At 44.7% G+C, this 13,090-nt stretch overlaps 1 protein-coding gene across 1 annotated transcript in view; it reads left to right on the top strand.

The window, feature by feature from the left end:
• Nucleotides 1-642: 642 nt before the first annotated feature.
• LOC311141343 (glutamate receptor ionotropic, delta-2) overlaps nucleotides 643-13,090 on the top strand; it is a gene marked incomplete at both ends in the record, with an annotated part of 590,499 nt that continues 578,051 nt past the window's right edge. Inside the window, one exon of the mRNA XM_084176639.1 lies at nucleotides 643-730. Within this exon, the coding sequence (XP_084032765.1) occupies nucleotides 643-730 (88 nt within the window). The remainder of the gene's footprint in view (nucleotides 731-13,090) is intronic.

Genomic DNA, 13,090 nt, shown 5'->3' with positions numbered 1-13,090 from the left:
TAGAGACAATCCACATGCTGAGCCGTCATCGCGCGCACCGTGGTGAATTTTCACTTGATTTTCTGTCGCAGAAAAGAGTGGTCCTTACGCTTGCCAGTATTTCGGAATATGGTGGTCCTTGTTAAATATGAATGAGTTTTTTTTTTTACGTCTTAAATGTCAGTGATGGTTACAGTCTTTGAATCCGCATGAAAATTGAAGTTTTGCTGTTTCGTTTTATTCGTTAAAGCTGAGCAAAATGCGTCGTGTCTGAGGCATAATCTACCGTCTCCACCAAATCAGCCCAGGACCTGCGTCTGAGAAAAGCAAACCCGTGCTTTCCTAATATTTAACAAAATTTGCATTTGGCTTGCATTCATCCCCAGTTTCGGATTGATCGGATGCGTCAGCGTTGGATGCGGCTGTGGAGAACCCCATAGCTTTCAGCATGATTTGATGTAACGGGATTTTTAACAGGGTAACTGGACATCTCTTACCTTTTAACTGAGAACAGCTACGTTCAAGTCAAGAAGCAAACTCTATCAAGAGATAGATCCATCCCTATATGGACTAAATCTTGGTTCCTCGGGATTTAAAACTAGCAGGTCACACGCATCTTGGCTTCGGCGCTTCTTGGGAAAATACCCTTAAACTGTGGGAGACATGAAAGTTGTTTCAGCAGTGTTGTTCCTTGCGATATTTTGGAGTCAGGAGTGGGAGCCCGTGCTTTCTGATTCAATCATACACATCGGTAAGTTGCGCCTCTCAACATCAGCAGGCTAATAAGGATGCCATGCCTCTGTGCATAGATTTGTCTCTGCATAGGTTTGGGTATAAGCAAATAATGTGTGCCACATCACACCACTAATGGTGTGGACAATGTCAGTTCCCGTAGCATGATGTTGGTACGGGATACATTATTATAATTATAAGCAATAAACCCCCCCCCCCCCCCCCCCCCCAAACACACACAAAAATAATAATAATGTACTTAACAGCATGCGCCATTGCGCATAATGACTAATGAAGTTGCCAGCTGAGCTTTGCACATAATTACAATGTATGTTTTAATTAGGGTATTTCATCATATGTTTTTATATTCAATAACATAAAGGCGGGAAATGTGAATGACTAAAATATTATATGAACGTACTGTTTAGCCTATGGGTGTTTATTGCCTCAATTCGCCTGCTACCTGAAAACAGGTGATTTGAAAATTGGGTGATGTCTGCGGATTAGGAGGGAATATGCTGATATTCTATTTCTTGAAACAATGTCTTCACATTTACATGAAATGCAGCTGGAATAGCCTTCATAATATAGGCCCGTGCCTACCACTGTGGACAGTGTGGCAATGTTGAGTGGCATATCGAAATGGGGTGTAGGAAAATTGTTCTTAGATGTATAATATAGGATGTAAGAGAAGGGTCAGCTGAGAGATGTCTGTTTCATGCATGTCTTGTGCGCAGGTATATAGGTTACTATTTGGATGGACATAAATTGTGACCTCAAATGGGGGATAGTCCACTCTTGTGTGTGTGTGTGAGAGAGAGAGAGAAAAAAAATACAGAGAGAGAGAGAGATATGCGCACCAATTTAGGGTGTCAACAATGGCATCTTGCAGCACACTGATGGTTTTAAAATGTTACAAGCAAGATAAACTCGATAGTGCTACAGGCCTAGAGGCTATGTGCTTAACATAAAAAGCTACAGGTTTACCTAATCTAAAACCACACTTTCTATATATTAGTTTGTAATCCCGTAACCTGTTAAATACATTGGTCTTCTTTATATTTGATTATTCCAACCCCCAAGCCTCTATGATAGCCTATTTCGAGGCCATTCTTTTGCTATGCATTTCTGGCTTGTTGCACACCTGACAAAATGCATATAAGTATATGTAATGCATCAGAAACATTACCCGCGTTAACCAAGGTAAGCGTAGTTGATTTACAGTAGCCTATTTGTAGCTGTTGGGCAAGATCAGGGACTTCGTTTATGGACGGTCTTTGGGCAAGGTTAGGCTACTCCAGTGAAAAACTGGGAATATTCATCCTATTTATATTGAATATTTTCCCGGTTTTAACGTTCTTCTTTTTCATCTGAATGCCAATAACCCGTTTTTTGTTCCCTTATCCTCGATAAATAACATTTGGTTGTGTTTTTGAGTCTTTGTTTTTTATTCCCACCCCCAATCGATAGTTCGTTTCCCTTCTTTGACGTTTCTATTTTGAATCACTACATGAAAGGTTACCCCTGTCATTTCCCTCCCTGGTGGAAATGGCAGACTATAGGCCACTTGTTTGTTTTTATATATCCTTGCATTGCACTGTCAAGTGAGAAATAAAGACAGCATTAAAAAACACATGGGTAGGCGTAGTGTAGGCCTAATTATTGTGGAACAAAATTGTTTCATTTAAATATTTTGGCCTACATTGTCTACCAAATCGAGTGGACGGTCAGGCGAATGAAAAGCTCCAGTATATTCAGCATCGCTTTGACGATGCCAGAAGTAATCCCTTTCTAATCTCTTTGTTGCTGTTAAAGAAAGAGGGACCCTGACGTCAACCCAGAGGTAGCACTACCGCATCATCCTTTCCTGTGACGCGGGATTTTAGGTAGGCATTTTCATTTCGCGCGCATTACTTGATCGCTGAGGAGCCTTGTAATGATCTGCATGCTGAAGGGAGAGCCCGTGCCCCGTGCACTGCATCGCAATGGCGCGCCGCTTTATGAGGCTATTCAGAAAGTCACTGTGATTTATGTCGCTGGAAAGCCACAAAGTCCCTGGTATTATCCGAGCTGCCTGGCACCATCGTCACACACCACATCCACCCGCTCACCATGCACTAATGCAGAGGAGGCAAACATTCCCGCACGACAGTCCCACTTCAGGCTACTTTGTTGCCCCCGCTTAAGATTCATGATTCCCTGTTTAAAGTGGATGCCTCTGTTTATGTTTTGCACCTGGTCAAATCCAATATGCCGAACTCGAAATGCTGGAGGGTTAGGTTTATTATATTCCCCCCCTAGTGGTTGTTCTGAGTCTTTATAGCCTTTCGAACTGTAATTTTGTATTAATATTCAACACTTCCCTAAAAAATCTAATATTTATTATTTATCTTTTAAATAATTTAATTTTCACAAAATTTGTGATCTGAACCTAATAATAGGTTATATCTTCCTCAGGGAGAATGTGTGGTTCAAGAGGCTATTTTATTCAGCTGTAATATAAGAGAGAATTTGATCCACTGTTCCATTTTTGCCTTTGCCATGGTAGTGGAATTCAAATATGGGGGCTTTTAGAATTGGATGTTCCTGGGTGTTTTGCTAACCCGTTTTCGAAGCTGTCAAGATCACTTCCTTTTTAACAATGAGCACGTTTGTGTGAAGTGATTTTTATCTATCCGCCCATTGAGTTATGTATCTATGAGCTCTAACAGATCTGCTGCGCCGTGTTTTTTGCAGGAGATTTAACACCTCAGATTTCCTCTGTGTTAGGACGTCTGACTGCAGTACTGGAAGTGACATAGACATACAGTATTGTGAGTGATTGTGAGTGGTTGCAGGTAATCTATGCTAAAGAAAATCCAGTTTTCAGGACTTTAGTGCAATCGCTGCCTCCCTATATTTATTAGAATTGAATTAGAATATCCTTTAGAATATCCTTTTCTAGAATAAGGTACTGCCAAAAGGCTTTCCACGAGACAAGCTACAGTATATAATTGCAATTCATTATATGAATTCCGTCTCTTCTACATTTTGTTTCCATCCTTATTATTACAAAATGTATTCTGGAATCTAAGGTGGAAGAAACATGGAGTATAATCCTGTAAACAGTCAGCAGGTAGGGTAGGGTAGGCCAGGTGGACAATCGAGGCCCTTATCCCAAGAACAAACTGATAATGAGGAGTGTGTGTGTGTTGTAAAGGTTTTTGGCTTAATCCCCTCCTAGCTCCCCGGCTAACCCCAGCGGGCTGATGCCAGGTGTTTGTGTTTGTGTGTGTGTGTGTGTGTGTGGACGGGAGGCCAACGGGGCGCTTAGGCATATGCCAATAACCTCGCCTCCATTAAAGAGCAGTTATGCATGTTTTCTGAGCGTAGATAGAGTCGACAGTACATTTACAGCTCTATAAAATTGCCCTTATTATAAAGGCAAATGGCAGCACAAGTACGCTCCATGATGGAACTCCCAGTGAAGGGGGAGACTCTGCTAGCCTGTATGTTCACAATGCCATGTATTTCTAATTGACTGATCAACTTCAAAGCCTGCTGATAGTTCCAGAATATGCTCAATTAGTTGCCATGTTAAGTTGGCCCATTGGCCTGGCTGCATGACTCCACTAATGGGTCATACTATGTCTTTTATGTTCTGCTTTCCTCACAGGTCACTGGAGCGAATCGTCCTCCAGAAATCTCTGTTGGTTTTCCACCGGGCCAGTCCCAAAACACACACGACAAATGGGAGCACATGCACCACTACCACTCACTAACTGTGGCACTCCTGCACTTTAGCCCTACCTAGAACCGATAAAAGAGGTTTCTAACCTCAAGGGTCTTTTCCTGGTTAATTAAAGGTTAAATAAACTAGAAGGGCCACAGTGCTTCATATGCTCATAAACCATTGAGCATGCTGTGTGCAGATACAGACATCCTACTTTTTATTTGACAAGACTTTAACCTTTATTTTAACAGGGAAAACATATTGAGGCCTACGTCTCTTTTACAAATGTCCCCTGTTTTTTTTTTGACAAGCGAGTCAAACTGTTGAGTAGAGAAGGGTATAGATAAATGAGAGAGAAACGAGTAAAGAATATAGCTAAAGAGGCAGAGAGGAAAGCATGTAATTCATGTGTTTTACCAGTTCTCTTACTGTACGCCTGAGGACTTTGCTGTTTATACCATATAGATAGTATGCTGGTCCTGTGTGGCCTAGGGTGTTTTCACATATACAGTGCCTTCAGAAAGAATTCACACCCCTTGACTTTTTCCACATTTTGTTGTGTTACGGCCTGAATTTAAAATGTATTACATTTAGATTTTGTGTCGCTGGCCTACACACAATACCGCATAATGTCAAAGTGGAATTATCTTTTTCAAATATTTTTACAAATTAATAAAAATAGAAAAGCTGAAATGTCTTGAATCAATCAGTATTCAACCCATTTATTATGGCAAGCCTAAATAAGTTCAGGAGTAAAAATGTGCTTAATAAGTCACATGATAAGTTGCATGGACTGTGTGCAATAATAATGTTTAACATGATTTTTGAATGACTACCTCATCTCTGTACCCCATACATACAATTTTCTGTAAGGTCCCTCAGCCGAGCAGTGAATTTCAAACACAGATTCAACCACAAAAACCAGGGAGGTTTTCCAGGGCCTCGCAAAGAAAGGCACCTATTGGTAGATGGGTAAAAAAAAAAAGCAGACATTGAATATCCATTTGAGCATGATGAAGTTATTAATTACACTTTGGATGGTGTATCAATACACCCATTCACTACAAAGATTCAGGCGTCCTTCCTAACTCAGTTGCCGGAGAGGAAGGAAACCGCTCAGGGATTATTATTATCAGAAGATAACATTAACATGTAAATATTATTGGTAATTGAAAATTGCTCACCCAATGGAGGCTACTGCCCCTTTAAGAGCTAGCATTGATTTTATAACCTATGTTGTGATTCTCCCCAAACAGTGTTGCTTTGATTCAAACCCCACAATCGAATAAACAGTTTATGAAGTTCTCTTAACCTATAGATCGCATATAGCAAACAAATAATCGTGTCAGTACAAAACTCCACACATATTTTGGAATTTCTGTGCATCCTTGACAATCACTAATCAATATCCAAGAAAAGTACACATTTTTTCATCATCTTCTCTCTTTTGTGGCACCAATGTGAGGGGTTATGGGAAATGGTGTTGCTGTTGCCCAGTGTGTGGTGAATAATGACAAGCGATCCTGGAGAGCTTTGTGTTCACATTGCCCTAAAAATGGAAACCAGACCTCGGAATTCAAGCGAATCCGGACCTCTCGAGATGGTCTCAGTTAGGTTCGCTTCGGGGGCTCTTTTCAGGGGTCTGAGTTCCTTTGGAGTGCTCACACTGCACGAAAAAATTCAGTGAACCGAGTTCACAAAGATTGGCTGAAAGGGACCAAGCTTGCGATGTCAGGATCATGGGTTCGATTCCCGCTGGGGCCACCGTTACGATGTATGCACGCACTACTGTGTGCGCTGCTTTGGATAAAACCGTCCGCTAAATGGCATATATTATATTAATATACAGTACATGGGTTAGCTGGACATATTTCTCCATTATTCAGAGGGTGCATGGCAGAGAACATTTCTCAGCTACATTGTCTTTTCAAAGCCCTCATGTTGAAAATGGGAGTCATTTCCTGTGTGTTTAGTGAACAAGGACAAGGTCCCAGTTGACTGCAGCACCGCAGTACAGTAGGCACGCCAATCAAGGCTCGCGCGGCAGGCATTATTTGCCTGGTACATGATAATGATTATTATACATATTCTTGAATGGAAAATGTTAAGCATGGTTCATTGTTTGTCGGGTTTTATTCTCTCATCGACTGACAGAATTAACTGTGAATACAAAGGTTTCACCTGGGTTGTCTGATTCCCCCTCAGCTCCAGTTAGGCAGTAAAAAACGAATAGAACGTTGAAAAAAAGAATAGAAATATGAATAGAATCAATAGAAATCCCCAAGAAGACTTCTTCAATGGGAACTAGATATTTGTTTTTGTTTTTAAATAATGAATCATTTGGTTTTATTCACTAACTAAAGACAGACAGACAAAAGATTCCAGTTTCCCCTAGAATTATCAATGCCAATTAGCTGAATAATGGAGCTTAGCTGACACCATTTAAATGAATTGTCAATAACAAGGATCCAGACATACAGTACCAGTCAAAAGTTTGTACACACCTACTCATTCCAGGGTTTTTCTATATTTTTGACTATTTTATACATTGTAGAATAATAGTGAAGACATCAAAACTATTAAATAATACACATGGGAGCATGTAGTAACCAAAAAAGTGTTAAACAAATCAAAATATATTTTATATTTGAGATTCTTCAAAGTAGCCACCCTTTGCCTTGATGACAGCTTTGCACACTTTTGGCATTCTCTCAACCAGCTTCATGAAGTAGTCACCTGGAATGCATTTCAATTAACAGGTGTGCCTTGTTAAAAGTTAATTTGTGGAATTTCTTTCCTTCTTATTGCGTTTGAGCCAATCAGTTGTGTTTTGACAAGGTAGGAGCGGTATACAGAAGATAGCCCTATTTGGTAAAAGACCAAGTCCATATTATGGCAAGAACAGCTCAAATAATCAAAGAGAAACGACAGTCCATCATTACTTTCAGACATGAAGGTCAGTCAATACGGAACATTTCAAGAACTTTGAAAGTTTCTTCAAGTGCTGTTGCAAAAACCATCAAGCGCTATGATGAAACTGTCTCTCATGAGGACCACCACAGGAAAGGAAGACCCAGAGTTACCTCTGCTGCAGATGATAAGTTCATTAGAGTTACCAGCCTCAGAAATTGCAGCCCAAATAAATGCTTCACAGAGTTCAAGTAACAGACACATCTCAACATCAACTGTTCAGAGGAGACTGCGTGAATCAGGCCTTCATGGTCGAATTGCTGCAAATAAACTGCTACTAAAGGACACCAATAATAAGAAGAGACTTGCTTGGGCCAAGAAACATGAGCAATGGACATTAAACTGGTGGAAATCTGTCCTTTGGTCTGATGAGTCCAAATTTGAGATTTTTGGTTCCAACCGCCGTGTCTTTGTGAGACGCAGAGTAGGTGAACGGATGATCTCCGCTTGTGTGGTTCCCACCGTGAACCATGGAGGAGGAGGTGTGATGGTGTGGGGGTGCTTTGCTGGTGACACTGTCAGTGATTTATTTAGAATTCAAGGCACAGTTAACCAGCATGGCTACCACAGCATTCTGCAGTGATACGCCATCCAATCTGGTTTGCGCTTAGTGGGACTATCATTTGTTTTTCAACAGGACAATGACCCAACACACCTCCAGGCTGTGTAAGGGCTATTTGACCAAGAAGGAGAGTGATGGAGTGTTGCATCAGATGACCTGGCCTCCACAATCACCTGACCTCAACCCAATTGAGATGGTTTGGGATGAGTTGGACCGCATAGTGGAGGAAAAGCAGCCAACAAGTGTTCAGCATTTGTGGGAACTCCTTCAAGACTGTTGTAAAAGCATTTGCCTCAGCATTAATCTAGTAGTTACAGTTTTCCTCAACATTAATCTACTGGTTACAGTTTACCTCAACATTAATCTAGTAGTTACAGTTTTCCTCAACATTAATCTACTGGTTACAGTTTACCTCAACATTAATCTAGTGGTTACAGTTTACCTCAACATTAATCTAGTAGTTATAGTTTACCTCAACATTAATCTAGTAACAGTTTGTCTCAGCATTAATCTAGGTCTTACAGTTTACGTCAGCATTAATCTAGTAGTTACAGTGTCACGATCGTCTGAAGGATTGGACCAAAGCGCAGCGTTGCGAGTGAACATGATGACTTTATTAATTAAAGCAACCACGAAGCAAACAACAAATAACAATACGTGAAGTTCTAAACTGAAAATACGACTAACAGCTACAAAGAAACAATAACCCACAACACAAAGGAAAAAACACACCGAATATATATGGCTCCCAATCAGAGATAACGAGCCGACAGCTGACACTCGTTACCTCTGATTGGGAGTCATCGACCAATCACCACATGACACAAACCAAATGAGACTCACCCATTCCCAACACCACCAAATGAAATACACCCAACACAAGAAAATGAACAACCCTGGCTCAATATAAACGTCCATAGAGCCAGAGTGTTACAGTACCCCCCCCTAAAGGTGCGAACTCCGGGCGCACCAGCATACAGTCTAGGGGAGGGTCTGGGTGGGCGTCTGTCCACGGTGGCGGTTCTGCTTCTGGTCGTGGTCCCCATCCCACCTTAGTCACTCTCCGCTTCCGTCCTCCCTTCCTCATGACCACCCCCCAACTCAACCCCACAGGATTAAGGGGCGGCACCGGACTCAGGGGCAGCACCGGGATAAGGGGCAGCACCGGGACAAGGGGCAGCACCGGACTACGGGGCAGTACCGGACTAAGGGGCAGCACCGGACTAAGGGGCAGCACCGGGATAAGGGGCAGCACCGGGACAAGGGGCAGCACCGGACTACGGGGCAGTACCGGACTAAAGGGCAGTACAGGACTAAGGGGCAGCACCGGGCTAAGGGGCAGTACCGGACTACGGGGCAGCACCGGACTAAAGGGCAGCACCGGGCTAAGAGGCAGTACCGGACTACGGGTCAGCACCGGGCTAAGGGGCGGCACCGGACTCAGGGGCAGCACCGGACTAAGGGGCAGCACCGGGCTGAAGGGCAGTACAGGACTAAGGGGCAGCACCGGGCTGAAGGGCAGTACAGGACTAAGGGGCAGCACCGGGCTAAGGGGCAGTACCTGACTAGATGGCGGATCCTGGCTGGCTGGCTCTGGCGGATCCTGGCGGGACGGCTCTGGCGGATCCTGGCGGGACGGCTCTGGCGGATCCTGGCGGGACGGCTCTGGCGGATCCTGGCGGGACGGCTCTGGCGGATACAGGCTGGACGGCTCTGGCGGATACAGGCTGGACGGCTCTGGTGGATCCTGGCGGGACGGCTCTGGCGGATCCGGGCTGACCGGCTCTGGCGGATCCTGGCTGGCCGGCTCTGGCTGATCCTGGCTGGACGGCTCTGGCGGATCCTGGCGGGACGGCTCTGGCGGATCCGGGCTGACCGGCTCTGGCGGATCCTGGCTGGACGGCTCTGGCTGATCCTGGCTGGACGGCTCTGGCGGATCCAGGCTGGACGGCTCTGGCGGATCCAGGCTGGACGGCTCTGGCGGATCCAGGCTGGACGGCTCTGGCGGATCCTGGCTGGACGGCTCTGGCTGATCCTGGCTGGACGGCTCTGGCGGATCCAGGCTGGACGGCTCTGGCGGATCCAGGCTGGACGGCTCTGGCGGATCCAGGCTGGACGGCTCTGGCGGATCCGGGCTGACCGGCTCTGGCGGATCCTGGCTGGCCGGCTCTGGCGGATCCAGGCTGGACAGCTCATGGCTGGCTGACGGATCTGGCTGCTCATGGCTGGCTGAAGGGTCTGGCTGCTCATGGCTGACTGACGGATCTGGCTGCTCATGGCTGGCTGATGGTGCTGGCTGGGAGGCTGGCGGTGGAGGCGGACCCCAGCCTCGGATAGCAGTCATCACCTCCAGCAGGGCGGCTCCCATCTGCAGGATCTGCTCTTTCTGGTTCCGAACCTGAGCTTCCAGTCTAGTATGGGCTGCGTCGGCTCCTGCTGATTCCATAGCAGGTGTCTGATTCTGTCTGGCGGACGGCTCTGCAGGCTCATGGCAGACGGACGGCTTTACAGGCTCAGTACAGACGGGCGGCTTATGCAGCGCTTGGCAGACGGGCAGTTCAGACGCCCTAGGACAGACGGCAGACTCTGGCCGGCTGGCGACGCACATCGTGGACCTGGTGCGTGGAGTAGGAACAGACCGGCCCGTACCGGGAACACCCACCACTGGCCTTAACTGGGGATCAAGAACGGACCGGACCAGACTGGGAACACACTTCAGTCTCTCATGCCGTGCCACAACAACTTCCCCCCTTCCACTCGCCAATGGCTCCCGTAATCCGAATGCCTTCTCTCCAGCTCTACCTGTGGCAGCCTCCTGCTGCCCAGGCGCCCAAGCCATGTGCCCCCCCCCAAAAAATTTTTGGGGAGTAACCACGGGCTTCCAGCCTCGACTCCGCGCTTCCTCTTCGTACCACCTCCTCTCGGCTGCAGCCGCCTCCAGCTCTTCACGAGGTCGGTGATATTCCTCCATTTGTGGCCAAGGACCCTTTCCAGCCCGTATCTCCTCCCATGTCCATGAATCCGTTGGAGGTAGGTCCTGTTGCCGCTTGTTACGCTGCTTGGTCCTCTTTTGGTGGGTTATTCTGTCACGATCGTCTGAAGGATTGGACCAAAGCGCAGCGTTGCGAGTGAACATGATGACTTTATTAATTAAAGCAACCACGAAGCAAACAACAAATAACAATACGTGAAGTTCTAAACTGAAAATACGACTAACAGCTACAAAGAAACAATAACCCACAACACAAAGGAAAAAACACACCGAATATATATGGCTCCCAATCAGAGATAACGAGCCGACAGCTGACACTCGTTACCTCTGATTGGGAGTCATCGACCAATCACCACATGACACAAACCAAATGAGACTCACCCATTCCCAACACCACCAAATGAAATACACCCAACACAAGAAAATGAACAACCCTGGCTCAATATAAACGTCCATAGAGCCAGAGTGTTACATACAGTTTACCTCAGCATTAATCTAGTAGTTACAGTTTACCTCAGCATTAATCTAGTAGTTGCAGTTTACCTCAGCATTAATCTAGTAGTTGCAGTTTACTTCAGCATTAATCTAGTGGTTACAGTTTACCTCAGCATTAATCTAGTAGTTGCAGTTTACCTCAGCATTAATCTAGTAGTTGCAGTTTACCTCAGCATTAATCTAGTGGTTGCAGTTTACCTCAGCATTAATCTAGTAGTTACAGTTTACCTCAGCATTAATCTAGTGGTTGCAGTTTACCTCAGCATTAATCTAGTAGTTGCAGTTTACCTCAGCATTAATCTAGTGGTTGCAGTTTACCTCAGCATTAGTCTTTAACCCTGGTCTCTTATACATAGCACGGAACAACCAGGCTCACAGACGCAAGCAGTCATTGTTATTATACAGTATTAAATACTGGAACGCTGCTGGGTTTTTCACGGTCAACTGTTTTCCGTGTGTATCAAGAATGGTCCACCACCCAAAGGACCAATACGTCTTTAATTGGTTGAATATATCACTTGTAGTCAGGACGTCATTGCTGTTTTATTTTATTTTTATTTTACAGTAATTGTTGTTTTTGCCGCACTAACTCCTTTGATTTCATGTGACCCTGAAACGGAACATGGCTCTGTTTTCTCAGGAAATGTGAAACCTTGCCCTCCACCTCATCATCTTTCAGACCCCCGCTGTGTCCGATACAAGTGGAGCAACACACTGGAGTGTTGCAGCTTATAGGACTACACTACATACAATAGGACTACACTATATACAATAGGACTACACTATATACAATAGGACTACACTATATACAATAGGACTACACTACATACAGTAGGACTACACTATATACAATAGGACTACACTATATACAATAGGACTACACTATATACAGTAGGACTACACTATATACATTAATCTAGTAGTTACAGTTTACCTCAGCATTAGTCTTTATCCCTGGTTTCTTACACATAGCATGGAACAAACAGGCTCACAGACGCAAGCAGTCATTGTTATTATACAGTATTAAATACTGCGTCAAAATACAGTTGGATTGGCATGTGCAAGAACTGGAACGCTGCTGGGTTTTTCACACTCAACAGTTTTCTGTGTGTATCAAGAATGGTCCACCACCCAAAGGACCAATACATTTTTAATTGGTTGAATATATCACTTGTAGTCAGGACGTCATTGCTGTTGGACAGGCAGCTCTGACTAGCAAGAGGGAAACAAAAAATTCATTTTATTTTTAATTTTACAGTAAATAAAAGTCATACTCGACATAACAGTGACAAAACAGTTGAACAAGAAGGGGATGAAATCTGTCAGGCCAGGAGAGAAATGCCTGGCTTCACCAAGCGCCACATTACTCTCTCCAGACAGAGAGGGATGGAGCTGAGCCTCCGTGGGAGAGGCTGTGTCTGTGGTAAGCATTACCCTGCCTGCTTTAGAGCCCTCTGGCCCTTTACTTTCATTTGTTGTTTCTTTTTTCCCATCCTTCCAGGCCGTCTCACTTTCTCCCCTCTTCACCTCAAACACACAATGGGTAGAATGCCTTCAGCTATCTCTGTCTTCTGAGCGCCCCCACCATTTCACCTGTGCTGAAATATTTAACCCTCGCTTCTCTCTTCCTCCCCTTCTGATATGTTTC

Source organism: Coregonus lavaretus (assembly GCF_964263955.1).
Source record: "Coregonus lavaretus genome assembly, chromosome: 14".
NCBI lineage: Eukaryota > Metazoa > Chordata > Actinopteri > Salmoniformes > Salmonidae > Coregonus > Coregonus lavaretus.
The sequence above is the reverse complement of the archived record's forward strand: the minus strand, read 5'-3'. Positions and strand labels throughout refer to the sequence as shown.